We start from the raw sequence: 15,635 nt of genomic DNA, 5'->3' as shown, positions 1-15,635 counted from the left end.
TGTCTGAGGTCAGATTTGAACCCAGGTACTCCTGACTCCAGGGCCGGTGCTTTATCCACTGCGTCACCTAGCCACTGCTTCTTCTTCTTCTTCTTCTTCTTCTTCTTCTTCTTCTTCTTCTTCTTCTTCTTCTTCTTTCTCTCTCTCGCCTCTCTCTCTGTCTCTGTCTCTCATCATGTGCTCAACTGCCTTCTCTTCTTTGATAGGGTCCTTCCCTCCTGTTTCCCTTTGATTTTCCATTGGTTTTCTTTGGCAGCTCTTCCCATTGACCATGGGCCTCTCTCTCCAACCCTCTTGCTGATGCTCATCTTTAGAAATCACTGAGTTCTAAGATACCAGTGGTGTTAGTTCTAAAGAGATAGACCTCAGCTTGGGGTCAAGAACAATGTTTTGCATTTCTTAAAAGCAGACAGCCCACCGTCCTTTTCCTGTGTAGCTTGGGGCCTTGCTTATTCTCCACCTGTCCTGTCCATGCCAGATATACACATTGTTGGACAGGCTCCATGGGGCATCCACCCAAAAGTATGCTGAACTCTGGGCAACAGACATTCTTCATCCGCTTGGGCTTTCCTGTGTGGATGGAAACTCCTCCTCGTGGGGTCATATTTCTTCCAGAAGCTTCTGTGGGGTTCTGGGATATGATGCAATAGTTCCATGTCATCTGAAAACAGCAGCATCAGGGAAGCCCCATTGTCCACAAGGATTCAGTCCAGAGTTCAGACTGAAGTGAGAGAAGAAGTGCCATACAGAGATTCTGGAAAGATGGGCAGGAGTCAGCTTGGGAAGGTCCTTAAACATCAAACTCAAAAATATATTTTATTCTAGAGTCAAGAGGCTGTCCCTGGAGCCTGGGAAGTTTTCTTCTGTAACTTCCTGAAATGTCACACTCAGATTATTTTTGTTTTTTCTGAATTTTCTGAGATTGTTATATCAACCTACCCACAAGGTTAGTCTCTTGATACTGAATATTTTGCTAAGAATGACCTTGATTAATTTATTTTATTTTATTTTTGTTTTTTTGCAAGGCACTGTAGTCATATAGCTAGGTAATTATTAAGTGTCTGGGTCCAGGTTTGAACTCAGGTCCTCCTGACTCTAGGGCTGGTACTCTAATGAATGAATGAATTAAATTTTTAAAAATTTAAGGCAATGGGGTTAAGTGACTTGCCCAAGGTCGCATAGCTAGGCAATTATTAAGTGTCTGAAGCTGGATTTGAACTAGGTCCTCCTGACTCCAGGGATGGTGCTCTATCCACTGTGCCACCTAGCTATCCTAATTTATTTTTAAAACATTTTATTAATGCTTGTTGTTTTTATACCTTAGTCATTTAAGAAAAGTAATTAAGCAAAAGGATATAGTGTAGGCAGTATTCTGCATCCCTTGTTTCCCACCTCTCTACAGAGAAGTGCACTTCATGTTTCCCAAGCTTTATCTCAATCAAAGTTTGGTTTCTATGCATGAACAGGATTTGCAAAGCCCTGGCCTCTTCTTCCTTTTCCTCATCCTTCTGTTCATCTTCCTGATTATATAATGTAGAGGCAGTGCAAAGACTACCAGACTTCTTTTGATAGATCTGGGAATTGAGGCCGAGTGATTAGATGACTTATCCGGGGGTTGAGCTGATCGATGCCTTTCCTCCAAGCCTTAGCTTCTTGGGGGAATTCCGAGATTTTCTGATCTTCTCTTTCCTTGCTCACAGATCAGGGCAGTCTATTTGCTTCCATGTTGAGTCTTTTAATGATTGAGTATCTCGTTCCTTTCTCCATCATATTCATCTTTGTGACAATTCCTATCTAGTCTCTCTTTTTTCTTAACTTTGATATTTTACTCCCTCTAAATTCTGCCTGACTCTGGTCATCCTTCAGAAAGGGCATTTCTCTTTGCTTCTGCTCTGAGAGCTTTATTCACTTGATCTGGAGGATTTGACAACTTGGGTCAGCACTTGGCTTTTCTTGGCTCATTTAATTTGATGTTGATTTTCATTTCCCATGAGGCATTTTTCATTTTCCTTCTCTTTGGTACATCATTTATTGAGAGACATTTGAACCAGCTGACTCCCAGGGTCCTCTCATTGCACCAACTGTAGGAGCTCATAACTAAGGCATCCTATCAGACTTATAGGACCTCTCTCCCTTGGAGTTGAAGGCTCGATGACAATCACAGTAAACCCCCACTTCTCATCCTATGATTGAACTCGTTTGTCTTATTAATTCTTATTTCAGATTCTAAGCCAAGCTAAGCAAATGCTCTGATATTTCTTCATTCACAATTGCATTAATTAATCAGCACACAGCCCTCATTGCAGTTTATTAAAGCTCCATAAGCTTTTGTTCACTTCCTCCTCTCAAACAGCTTAATCTCATCAACTGGATATCCAGTTGATTATCCATGTAATGACAACAAAAGATATTTCTCACTTGAGTATTTAAATGTTTGCTCTGTCCTATTGAAATACCTCTGCAGTGTGTCACAGAGTCACTTCTGAAGAGTAACTGTAACTCCTCCTGCCATTCACTGCTCAGGATTTCAGGCCCAGACTCTCCAGGTCTCCCTAGGACAAGTACTGAATAGCCTCCAAGGAGAGCCGGGGCCTAGGACCTTTCCTCCCTCCGTTCTCCATCCCTCCTGAGCCATGGCAGCTTGCTTTCTCTAATGAGAGTTGTTGCCCCTCTTCCACAATTCTATTTTCTCCTGAGATCTGTGGGATTGAAGCTCCCGTGGAGGTGAGGGTCACATGAGCAAGACAAGTATCCAGATCATCACAAAGCCCTGGGCCTGCAACCTTGGAAAGGGTCTTGGGTGCCAGTGTGCCCACCATCTGCCCACATCAGCCCCTGCCTTTTAAAATCCATTGGTGACCTGAAGCTCAATATTATCTTGAGGACATTTAATTTTTGGATAACTCTATTGGTAAACAAAATATTTCCTTGTGTTGAGTCAAGATCTGGATATCCTGCCACTTCTCCCCATTGGTCTTAGGGCCTCTACCCAAGACCAGTAAGAAAACATCTAACCCTTCTCCATCTGACTGCCATTAGGACTGTTAGAGCTTGACAACATGTTTCCTTCACATCTTCTCTCATGTCTTCCTTTGTGCTAACTGGCTCCTGAATCCCAGGGCTTGGAGACACATCTCCACTATTACTATCATATTTATGAAGAGCCTATTAGCCAATGGGGAAATACTGACACTTAACCAAATACAAAGAGACACATAGAAAATAAATATCTAGCTAAAGATCTAGAGGTTTAAGTGGACCACAAGCTCATTGTGAGACAGTAGTGGGAAGCAGTAGCTAAAAACAAAACCTAATGGGATCTTGGCCTGCATTGAAGAAAGGGAAAGTGATAGCCCCACTCTCTTTTGTCCACATCAGACTTTATGGTGCTATTGGCTTCAATCAGTCAGCAAGTGTATATTAAGCACCTACTGTATACCAGGCACTCTACTAAGCGCCTGAGGTACAAAGAAAGGCAAAACCACTGGCCTTCCCTCAAGGAGCTCTCATTCTAATTGGAGAGACTACCCAAAAACAACTTTGTACATAAGAAGTATAATGGTAATAATAGCAATAATCACAAATGACATTTATTTAGTGTTTACAGGTTTGCAAAGGACTTTCCAGGCATTATCTCCTTTAGTTGTCTATGCGTTGTAAATTCTGAGCCTCCCAGCTTCAGGCTCAGCAGTCAAGTTCATGTGGACAGTAGCCAGAGAGAAGGAGGCCCCCCCACATATATATATATACATAGGGCACCCTCAGTTCCCCCTCACATGAAGGCACCCCTGGGATCCCCATACACACATAGGGCACCGCCAATGGCTCCCCCACAGGGCATCCCAATGGGTGCCCTCTGTGGCCTCCCCCACATGAGGGCACTCCTGGGTGTACCTCCTTCCAGCTTTCTTTTGTGTGCTGTGTTCCCCATTCTGTCATAAGCTTCTTGAGGGCAGGGACTGTCTGCCTTTTTCTTCTATCTCTGACTCAGCATACAGTAGGCACTTAATGTTTACTGAATTGAATTCTTGAGAGCTGGGGCTATTTTCTTTTTGTCTTTTACCCTCAGTGCCAAGCTCAGAATCAGGTACCAGATTAACATTGGTTACATGAGTCCATGTTATCCATGTGACCACAGAGCTGGATGTCTTCTCCCCCGGGGCCTAGGGGGGACAATGGGTCTGTGATGTGGGGTCCACTGACTGCTCTCTTAAGGACAAGAGCCCAAAGCTCAGCCAAACATCTCGGGTGGCCTTCGACGTCCGTTTCAGCCTGTGGCATTTCAGAGTCAAGCCTGTCAGTGAAGTGCTCCCTGTTCAGAGACGATTGTGGTTTGGGTTAGAGATGGCCTGGGGGTCCCGCGCCTGTGTAGGGGCTGCTGTGGGGGGTGACTCAGCCGGTCCAACACTCCCCCTATTCTTCTCCTACACAGGCAGCAGCTCATGGCAGTGGCATTTTAATTGAGGAATGGCCTTGACTCTGCCTGTTTGTTGTAAGAGGGGCCAGAGGGGGCACCTCTTTGTGGGGGAGGCCTTCTGGACCCTACTGCCTGAGTCCAGGATGAGCAGAGCAGGGAGTTGGGCCTGCTTCACCCCCTTTCACTACCTCTGGGGGGGCCTGACGTTTGTTGGCCCCAGGCCCTCTGCCTCTGTCTGCCTGTCCAGCCCAGTAAGTAATATGGGAGACAAGGGCCCCACTGAGACAAAGCTCTCTCTTCCACATGGCTTCCCTCTGATGCAAGGACAGGGTTAGGTTGGCAGCAAAGAAGGCATCAGAGTAATACCCTATCAGGGGCCTGTTCAGCTTCTCTGGTGCAGGATATAGTGCTGGGCCTGGAGTCAGGAAGATCTGAGTTCAAATCCAGCCTCAGACACTTAGCAGCTGTATGAGCCTGGAAAGTTACTTAATTGCTGCCCACCTCATTTTCCTCAGCTGTAAAATGGGGATATGAACAGCAGCTATTTCTCAGAGTTTTTGTGAGGATCAAATGAGATAATTGTCAAATTCTTAGCAAAGGGCCTGGAATCTTGCAGGCTTTCTTCCTTTTCCTTCCCCTTTCCTGTGGCAACTTCTGACCACCCCCCCCCCCAGCCTTGGCCCTTGGGAGGACTCCCAGAGACCTTGGCTGTGTCTGTGCCCCTTGGAGAGAGCCGCAGTAGGATCACTTGGGTGACTGAGGATGCCAGACTGGCCCTCAGGAGGACTCCCACTGCCATTCCATCTGGAGGAGGCAGTTGGGGCTCCTGTCCCTGGGTTAGGAAAGAAGGGATCACTCCTCCCATTGATGCAGACCCATAGAGAAATAAAACATCTTTGGTTAAGCTGACTTTTGGAGAACACTCCCAGCCCCTGAAATGTGGTCCCTTTTCTGAACAGCAGGCTCTTCTTCTGCCAGGGTCACCCATTTTCCCTACCATGGAAAGAGGGTTAGTGGACCCCACATCTTGTTTCTTTCACTGCCTATGTGATTTTGGGGGCAGTTTCCTTCATCTCCTTTGTTATCCCTCTTTAGAAAATGTCTGAAGTCAGATTTGAACTTGGGTCTTCCTGATCCCATGCAAAGAACTCCACTTACTCCATGGAACTTTCAGAAAGGTGGCAAGCTTCTTTTCTTTGAAAGTGTTTAAACTTTGTTAGAATGGGGGGCAGTGGTACTGGTACTCCAAGATCCTTCAAGAGAGGCTTTCAGGAGGAAGGAGGCATCTCCTTGTTGGAAATGTAGACCTTTCTGAAGCTCAAAGATCTTTCTGAAGGACCAGAGGCCATTAGATGGAATTGAATAGGAGTGGGGGCAAGCTATAGGAGATCTCAGAGTCTATGTGATCTTGGGCTCGAGGATCAGAGAGTGTACTGGACCTGCTAACTCCTTACTCCTTTTCCCCTCGCAGGCCTGCAGAATTAGCAACCAAGTATGCCAACTTGTCAGATGGGGCTTGCAAGCCTGGCTACGCATCCGCCCTGATGACGGCCATCTTCCCCAAGTAAGTGCACTCTGTCCCCCCTACCCTTCTGAGCTGCTCTCTTGGCCTGGACCTCAGAGTCAGCCACTCTGCCCACAAGATGACTTATAGTGCCTCTTAGCCAAGATTTTAGGCTGTTCTTTGGATCAGATTAGCCTGTCTCAGGTTACTCTCTGTCCTCTGGGTCTTTTTCCCTGTGGCCCGAGGCTGAGGAGGCCCAGGAAAGAGCTTCTCTTGGCACTCGCCCTCCCCAGGGTATGCAGGATGTGAACAAAGACTGATGAGGTGGTTGGAGCACAGGAGGTGAGGTCCCCAAGTCCATACTGAGAAACTGCCCAGGTTCTGGCTGATGTAACTGACTGGTCAAGTTTTGTTCCTGAGAGGCCTGGAAGGACTGACTGCACTTTCCCTGAAAACAATCTTCTCGGAAAGCCACCATTCGAGGCAGGGGCAGGGGCAGGGGCCGGGTCTGTTTGCGGGCAGCTGACATGGCTCAGCTCACCCATACTTCTGCCAGGGCTCCTTCCGGGCTTCATCTGCCTGTCTGGCCAAGAAACAGGGCAGAGGACAGGGGGCGAGGAGTACCCTTTGCTCTTTCTTGGGGAGAGCAGCCTTGCATTGGATTTCTGATTCCCAGTGGCTATTCTTAAAGTGACTTTGCAGAGAATGGGCATGTTCAAGGGAATTAGGGACAAGAACATGGAAGGGTATTCCTTGCCAGCCTATGGTGGGGAGGGAAGAGGGCTCTATAGACATCTGGCCTTGGCTTATCCTAGACTGAGACTGCTGGCTGGTCAGCTGTGCCTGAGACCATATTTGACCCTGGTTGCAGGGAAGCTAGGTCTGGGAGGACCTTTCCAGCCCTCTTGCTCCCATGCTCAGTTTAGATCCAGGTGACCTTAGTAGACTTCATTGTGTCCTCAAAGACTTGGATTAGCAGATGTAAGCCTCATGCCATGATTAGTCAAGCCTGCATGCTAGTGTGGGAGAAAAGAGAACTTCCTTGGGCCTCTTCTCTTCATGGTTTTCCCTCAGGAATTTGGGCCTCTGAGCCCTGTTCTTTTGGGAAGTAGTGGCCAGATAAAAGTCAGAGAACCCTGGGCTCCTTGGCCATTGCTCTTGGTAAAGGTGGTCTTTGTGAAAACCAAGGCCTGCTGTGCCAATTCCAGAGGCACAGTGAATGAGAAATGGAGCAGGGGCAAGTTTTCAGGAGCCAAAGAAATAAGTGAGCTCCAGATTCAGACTTCTGGAGAAGCCTGAGGTTAACAATGGTGATGGAGGCCCTCTAGCCTCCATCCCCACAAGCCTGGAGCCCTGGCATTATGACTGCCTGCATTACACCATCAGCTGATGTGGCAGTTGAGCAACCACATATCATATATCCCCTGGCTGACTGGAGGAGGGAGGGAAAGCTGATCCTGGCCCCAGGCCTTTTCTCTGGCCCATCTGCTAAGCAAAGGAGCAAGCAGGGAAACAAAGCTTGGGGGCCTGCTAGCTGGGATGAGAGAACAGGTAGCACTTTGTTCTTCCTGGCCCAGGAAAATGATAGGGGCTCCAGGTGCTGCAGCCAGGAAGCAAGCCCCACAGCAACCAGAGAACCCTGCTCTGGGCCATGGCCAGCCTTCTACTGTGGACCAGGTGTTCTTGAAATAGCCATAACAGTCACCTAACTTCCTTTTAGAAAGACAGTGTAATTCAAGTAAGAAAAGTGGAGAGAAGGAAAGAGGGAGAAGGCAAAGAAGGGGTGGGGGGAAGAGAAAGAAAGGGAAAGGAAAAAGGAAAGAAGGGAGGGGAAGGAGAGGGAGAAAAAAGGAAGAAAGAAAGAAGGGAGAAGAGAAAGGTAGGAGGGAGAAGGAAAAGTTAAAATAGGGAAAGTAAGGAGGAGAGGAAAGAAAAAGTCTTTTTTTTGAGGACTCATTTCTAGTCTTTTTTCTCTAAAATATGACCAGGAATTGAGGAGGAGAATTTCTCTTTCCTTCCACTCCTACCTCAACAGGGAAGGTGACTTAGAGCAGAAGCACATGGAGAGGGAGATGCGTTCTCACATGGCCTGAAAGGAAACACAAGGGCAGGCAGAGTTCCTGAATCCCTGTCTTCTGTAGGCCTGGGGTTGACATGATTTTATCCTCTGGTCTGTTAGCCAGAAAGGCATCATCTTGCAGCTGACTCCAAAATTTTCTGAATTTAGGTCTGAGTAGAAAAATTTTCCCAGGTGGGTTTCTTGGAGGGGGGGAAAGGAACAATTTAGTCTGATTTCCTTCCAGTGTTCTGTTGGTGTTACAAGTCTTCTAGGAGATGCCTGGGGGCTTCTAAGGGGTACAGTAGACATAGTAGCAAGAGTGGAATTAGGAAAACCTGAGTGACCTTTTTCAGTTGACATGTGGTCAACATAGCAGTCTAGACCTTCTTGAACTGAAGGGTTCTTCCTTTGGCCCTCTATACCTCCCTGATCCTGGACTCTACTTTATCCCCTTCAGCTATCTGCCAGTTAACTTCAAGCCTGGCCTCTCTTCCCCTCTCTTCCTTTCCACCTCTTGCCTTTGCTCTGGGATAGTAATGAAGCCAGTAGGATCATTAGTATTTCATGGTCCCTGGTTCCCCACTTCCCTCTACTAGTCATGTACTTGTCTTCTCCCTGTTAAAATGTCAGCTCTTTGATGACAGGACTGTCTTGCATCCCCAAAGCCTAGCACGGTATCTGGTGCTTTAATAAATGCTTATGGGTGGATAGATTGAATGCTCTTTTGAAGTTAGGTTTTTGGACTAGATATGGCACAGGAGTTAGAGGATTCTATAGAAAAACAATATTTAGACTAAAATGGCAGAATGGAGGCCAACTCACCTGAACTCTGCCCAACTCTCCAAACAACTTTAAAATAATGTCTCAGATTGAATTCTGGAATTCTGAATTAAAAAAGGGTCAAGAGAAAACATTTTCCAGCCCAAGACAATGTAGGCAGGTGGCAGGTTGGTGGATGGGCCTGCAGTGGAGTAACAGGTTGTATCCCAGCAATGCCAGCAGCAGGCCTTGGAGATGGCTGCATCAGTAGCAGCTTTGGGAGCTCTCAGCTCACAGAAGGTAAGGGTGATCAATCAATTGATCCGAAGAGATTATTGAGGTGGTACTGTGTTTAGGACATTGTTGCCTGGTCCATAATCAGTTCTAGATCTCAGTCCTGGGCAAAGAAGAAAACCAGGACTTGAGGAGGGACCCTGGTTTCAGTTCCTGGACAGAGAAGATTTCTGATGGACTTTCACAAGGGAGGAGGGCCTCTGGTCCTAGTACCTTAAGCAGAAAGGATCTGATATAAGATAGCAGGGAAATTGGTTCCAGTTCCAGGAATTCCAGCATTTGTGGCTACAGGTGATCGAAGTCCTATCTTGAAGAAAGACCAGAGCACAGGCAAAGAGAGCAGTGACTGTACATTTCTTTAGATTATGCCACCTTGGAGAACCAAAAAACTTACAGACCCATAGAACTAGATCTGAAAAAATAGCCTTGGGGGCAGAGCCCAATTTTAAAATAAAATTTTAAGTTGGGGTGGCTAGGTGGCATAGTGGATAAAGCACCAGCCCTGGAGTCAGGAGTACTTGGGTTCAAATCCAGTCTCAGACACTTAATAATTACCTAGCTGTGTGGCCTTGGACAAGCCACTTAACCCCGTTTCCCTTGCAAAAACCAAAAAAAAAAATTTAAGTCAAAGAAAATAGACTGGGGAAAATGAGGAAAGAACAAAAGAACCTGACCATAAAAAAAGTACTATGATAACAGGAGAATTCAGAAGGCAATAATGTCAAAAACAGTTACCAGCAAAACCTTAAAGAAAAAAAGGAGTTAGATACAAAGCTTAACAAGAATTCCCAAAAGAGCTCAAAAAGGATTTTTAAAAACTAAAAAAAAAGAGGAAAAACTGGGAAAAGAAATGAGAGAGATGCAAGAAAATTATGAAGAGAATCAGCACAAAAAATACTGAAGAAAATGACACCTTAAAAAGCAGAACCGAAGAAACACAAAAATCCATTGAAGAGAAGAACCTCCTTAAAAAATCGAATTGACTAAGTGGCAGATAAACTACAAAAGCCCATTAAAGTAAATAATTTCTTAAAATTAGTATTGAGACATCAAGAAATAAAAAAGTAAAAAAAATTAAAAATGGAAGAAAATGTGAAATATCTTTTTTCTGCTAATAGTATTTTTTCAAAATTCATGTAAAGATAGTTTTCAGCATTCATTTTTATAAACTTTTCCATTACAAATTTTTTCTCCCTCCCTCCCTCCCTCCCTCCCTTCCCTTCCCTTCCCTTCCCTTCCCTTCCCTTCCCATTCCCCAGGGGCAGCTAGAGGACACAGTGGATAGAGCACTGGCCTTGGAGTCAGGAGGTCAGGAGTTTGAATCCAACCTCAGAAATTTACTAGCTCTGTGATCTTGGACAAGTCATTTAACCCTAATTGTCTTGTATCCAGGACCATCTCCAGTCATCCTGATTCATATCTGATCACTGCACCCAGATGACTCTGGAGGAGAAAGTAAGACTGGTCACTTAGCACAGTGCCCCTCATTCAAATCTAATTCGTGTGCTTGTCATGCCATCTCCTCCCTGATGTCATGGTCTTCTTTGAGAATGAAGGACAAACAAAACCCACTCCCCAAGAGAGCAAGTAATCTGTTAAAGGTTATACAAGTACAATCATGTTGAATATATTTCCATATTATTCATTTTGTAAAAGAAGAATCAGAGCCAAAGGGAAAAACCATTAGAAAGAACAAAAACAAAACAAATTTTAAAAGTGAAAATAGTCTGCTTTGATCTCCATTCAGACTCCATAGTTCTTTCTCTGGATGTAGATGGCATTTTTCCATCACAAGTCTTTTGGAATTATCTTTGATCATTATGTTTCTGAGACAAACTAAGTCTGTTAGAGTTATCATCACATAGTATTGTTGTTGGTGTGTACAATCTTCTCCTGGTTTTACTCATTAAATATGAAATTCCTTATTGGAAAAATAACTACATGGAAAATAGATCAAGGTGAGGTAATTAATGGAATTATTGGACTTCCTTTTAAATTATTTTTTTTAAAAAGCCTGGAAATCATCTTTCAAGAAAGTATCAAGAAATGGAAAGAATCCACCAATTAGTCCCTGAAAGAGATCCCAAAATGAAAACTCCCAGAAATACAAATCACAGAGTAGAAGAATTAAAGAGCCAAATTACAGAGTAGAAAAAACTAAGAGTCAGAAAGAAGCAATTCAAATATTGAAGAGCCATAATTAAGATCACATGAGATTTAGTAGTTTCCACATTAAAGGAGGTGGAAACTTGGAATATGATATTCCACAAGGCAAAGGATCTAGGATTATAACCAAGATTAACCTACCCAGTAAAAGTGAGCATAATCCTTCAGAGGGGGAAATGGATGTTTAACGAAGTAGAGAGGACTTTCACACATTACTAAGGAAAAGACTAGAGAACTTGACTTTCAAATAAATACAAATGGCATAAAAAGATAAACTTGAAAGAGAAGTCATCAGAGATTCAATAAGGTTAAAACCATTAAGATTCCTATATGGGGAGATGATACTTGTAACTCCTAAGAACTTTTAACAGTATTAGGACAGTTAGAAGGAATATGTATAGATAGAGGCTCAGGTATGAATTGAATTTATTGGCATGACTTAAAAAATAACCAAACCAAAACCAAGGATAGAAAAAAAGGGATACTCTGAGAGAAAGGGGAAGAGAGAGAAAGAACAGTGAAAAGTATCTTAGTTAAAAGAAGTGCTCAAGGAAAAATTTTATGTAGAGGGGGAAAAAGGGGGTACGGGCAATACTTCACCATTTATTAATACTGGTTCAAAGAGGGAATAACAAACATTTATTTGGGTACCGGAATCTTTCTTAACTAATAGGGAAGGATGAGGGGAAAGTGATAAGAGAAAGGAGTGACTGAAAAAAGCAAGGCAGAAGTCATAAATCAAACCCTGAGGAGGGACAGGAGAGAGAGAGAGAGAGAGAGAGAGAGAGAGAGAGAGAGAGAGAGAGAGAGAGAGAGAGAGAGATGGATGCATAAATGGGGGGAAATAGGATGGAGGGAAGTATGTAGTTAGTAACTGTGAATGTCAGTGGGATAGACATCATAAAATGGAAGTGGATAGCAAAATGGACAAAAATAATTCTAGGGAAACGAAAACACAATTTGCAGAAATTAGGTATAGATCGATATTTTATAACCTAAACTGAGAAAAGTTTAGAATGAATAGATGATTTAAACATAAGGGGAGGTATCATAAACAAATTAGAAGAGCATGGAATATTTTACCTATCAGATTTATGGATAAGAGAAGAATTTATGTCCAAACAAGAGAAAGAGAACATGGTAGAATATAAAATGGATAATTTTGATTGCATGAAATTAAAAAGCTTTTTTTTATTACTGCCAAGATTAAAAGGAAAGCAGAAAACTGTAGGAAAAAATTTTGTTAGTTTTCTCTAATAATGACTTCATTTCTCAAGCCATTTCTCAAATACATAGAGAAGTGAGCCATATTTATTAAAAAGAAGTGCTATTCTCCAGTGGATAACTGTTCAAAAGATAGAAAAAGAAACCAAAGCTATCTCTAGTCATATAAAAAATGCTCTAATTCACTGAGGTATATCACCTTACCCTATCAGATCGGCTAATAACACAGAAAAGAGAAATGACAGATGTTGGAGGGGATGTTGAAAAATTGGGACACTAATGCATTGTTAGTGAACTTGTGAATTCATCCAATCATTTTGGAGAATGATTTTAGAGGTATATCCAAAGGGTTGTTAAACTGCATACCCTTTTGTTCCTGCAGTATCACTCCTAGGTCTGTTTCCCAAAGATGTCAGAGAAAAGGGAAAAAGACCTGTTTATACAAAATATTTATATCAGCTCTTTTTGTGGTGACAAAGAATTAGAAACTGAGGGAGATGCCCTTCAGTTGGAGAATGGTCATACAAATTATAGTATGTGATTTTTTTTTGCAATACTATTGTGTTATAAGAAATGATGAGCAGGATGCTTTTAGAAAAACCTGTTAAGATTCATATGAATTGATGCAAAGTGAAGTGACCCAAACTAGGAGAACATTCTATATAGTAATAGTAATAATGTATGATGATCAACTGTGAATAGCATGTCTAGTCTCAGCAGTGAAATGATCCAAGACAATTCAGAAACACTTACAATAAAAAATATTCTCCACCTCCAGAGAGAGAGAACTGATAGATTCAGAATGCAGATCAAACTATACTTTTTAAACTTTATTTTTCTTTTTGGTCTGTATTTTCTTTTGCAAAGTGGCTAATATGAAAATATATTTTGCATCACTATATATATATATATATATATATATATATATATAATCTATATTAAATTTCCTTCACAAGGAAGAAGAGGAGAGAATTGAATTTCAAATTTTTAACATTTACTTGAGAAAAATAAAATGGTGGTGGTGGGGGAAACAATAGTGAGGACAAGCAGGAAGATCCCCATCTGAGGTCCAAATTCCCAGAGTTATCTTAGCTTTCCCTCTCAGCAGCAGAAGAGATGCCCTGAATAATCTCTTTGGTAACAGGGAGACCCCAGCCTAGCATACCCAAGAGGAGTCAGGAATGGCTCTCTTTAGTTCCAATCTTGTCTCTGCTTATCAAGCGCACCCTTCACAGACGTTTCTGGGCACAGACCCAAGGAAAGCTAAGACTTTAATCTGGCAAGATCCATTCCCAAACATCATGGCTGTGACAGTCTGCTGAGAGGTATCTTGCACCTTCCTGCTCCCCCTCTCCTGGAAGCAGATACTCATAAATTCAGTGTTGCCACCCCTCCCCAAACCTATCCTTGTGGCTCTGCCCTTTATCCCTCTTAAAACTCATCTCATGACATCTTGGGTAGAGAGCTAGCAGGTAGGCACATGGCATGGCCCAGAGCTCCTGAGAGCAACGATTTCACAAGTAGTGATGTAACTGTGCTTTTGTGACTCTGGGAAACCTAAGTTGGTCAATCCAAAAACCATGTTTAAGTGGCTGGGACATACTAGGAACTGGAGACTTGGTGGACAGAAACAAAGCAGGCCCTGTTCTCAAGGAGCTTATATTCCACAGAGGAAACAGTAGACCTATCTATAGAAACAGTGCAGAACAAGAAGCAGTTGGGGGGAACCAAGAAGCCATATCTTATAGGAGGTCTTCACTGAGGAATGGCATTCTAAGTGTGGGGAATGGCTAGTACAAAGCTGGACTTGGTAGACCGTGTTGTGTGTAAGGAGTAATAAGACCAGCAAAGGAGACTGAGAAGAAAAGGTGAGACAGAAAACACAGACCCATGACCACCCATTTTTTTCTTCTAGGTTTGTACCTAGATCATCCTTGTCACCACAGTAGCTCTATATGATGGGGTTCTTTTCTTTATTTTCTCATTCTTCCAGCCTACTTTCTTTGACTTGATATTAGGTCTGGCTCTGCTACACTTCTGGAGGAAAAGTCTAGACTGGTTCTGCTTCTGCTCTCTTGTGAGTATTGAGTGTTATATTATTCCAGGACCTACAAGCTCCCAGTACTCCCAGAGTGGTCAGATCCAGAGCAAAGCATGATTATCCTGAGTTTGTTCCTGAGAAGCAAATTGGTGAATTTGCCCCTTTGAGAGTTCCAGTAAACTGCTTCTGGACTCAGCTTTTATAGGTCAGCCAGGTGAGAAGTTCTGCTAGTTCAAAGGGACAGAACCATTGACTTGCCTTTGATCTGGGCTTCCTGCCCTCGAGCTCTCTCAATGCATTGCCTAGGATCCTCCATCACTCCTTGTTTTGTCATAATACCCCTAAGTACAATTACCCTACTCAATCCTCCCTGGATCTGGATCTAAAACTGAGAAGGAAAGTTGAGTTGCCAGTGAGCACCTGTTCCTTTTCACCCTGCATAAAGATAGGCCCTTCTCTGCTTTTTCTTGGACTCCTTCTAGAATATTCTACACAGCACAATTGTGACCAAATCCCTTGCCCCATGTCCACAGAACTACCTGTATGTTTCCCTAAGTTGACCTGGGCTAGAAATAATTTACTATTTTTTTCCTTTTATTTCCTAATCAGAAATAAGTTTCCTGCATTTTCTACATCTTTTTGAAAGACTTGTACAAGGTGGAGTAGCGGAATTGGCTTACTTTTCCCTGCTTTTCTACCATCTTGACTACTCTGCCTTCTATTTTTATTATTTTTCAGTAGGGGCAGGGAAAGTTAGAAAATAAAGGCTTGTGAATTGAAAATTTGTTTTCAAAGATAATCATATAGAAAGGAATAGGAGGATAGCCTTGCTTCAGGGATAAAAGCCAGTTGAAGGTGGGAATGAGGCAGAATCCAAGGAAGAGTCCCCGGGGAATCTTCCTCTAGGAACAATGGGAATCAGATGAGAAGATGATGGTTGGGGTGTAGTGTGATCCATTGCTTGACAGAGGGTCAATGAGGCTGTGCTGCCCATCCCCCATGCACTCATTAGTCAGGATGGGATTGGCCCTGGGGTAGGGCTTCCAAGTTGAGCTATCTAAGGCTTCCAGGCATGGCCTCAGTAGGTTGAGAATACTGTAGCAAGACATGGAGTGCCCAGCAGGGTGGAGTATGAACTCTGTGCCATAGAGATATCAGTTTGACCAATACT

The 15,635-nt window shown here is 43.3% G+C and overlaps 1 protein-coding gene across 8 annotated transcripts in view; it reads left to right on the top strand.

Annotated features, from left to right (window-relative positions):
* The window catches only part of ST3GAL3 (ST3 beta-galactoside alpha-2,3-sialyltransferase 3), a 138,458-nt gene that overhangs the window by 70,502 nt on the left and 52,321 nt on the right, over nt 1–15,635 (top strand). For all 8 annotated transcript variants that reach the window (XM_074221621.1, XM_074221620.1, XM_074221627.1 and 5 more), the window contains one exon: nt 5,889–5,981. In XM_074221621.1, coding sequence (XP_074077722.1) covers nt 5,889–5,981 — 93 coding nt within the window. The remainder of the gene's footprint in view (nt 1–5,888; nt 5,982–15,635) is intronic.

Source organism: Macrotis lagotis, chromosome 2, assembly GCF_037893015.1.
Source record: "Macrotis lagotis isolate mMagLag1 chromosome 2, bilby.v1.9.chrom.fasta, whole genome shotgun sequence".
NCBI lineage: Eukaryota > Metazoa > Chordata > Mammalia > Peramelemorphia > Peramelidae > Macrotis > Macrotis lagotis.
This window is presented reverse-complemented; position numbering and strand designations above follow the sequence as displayed.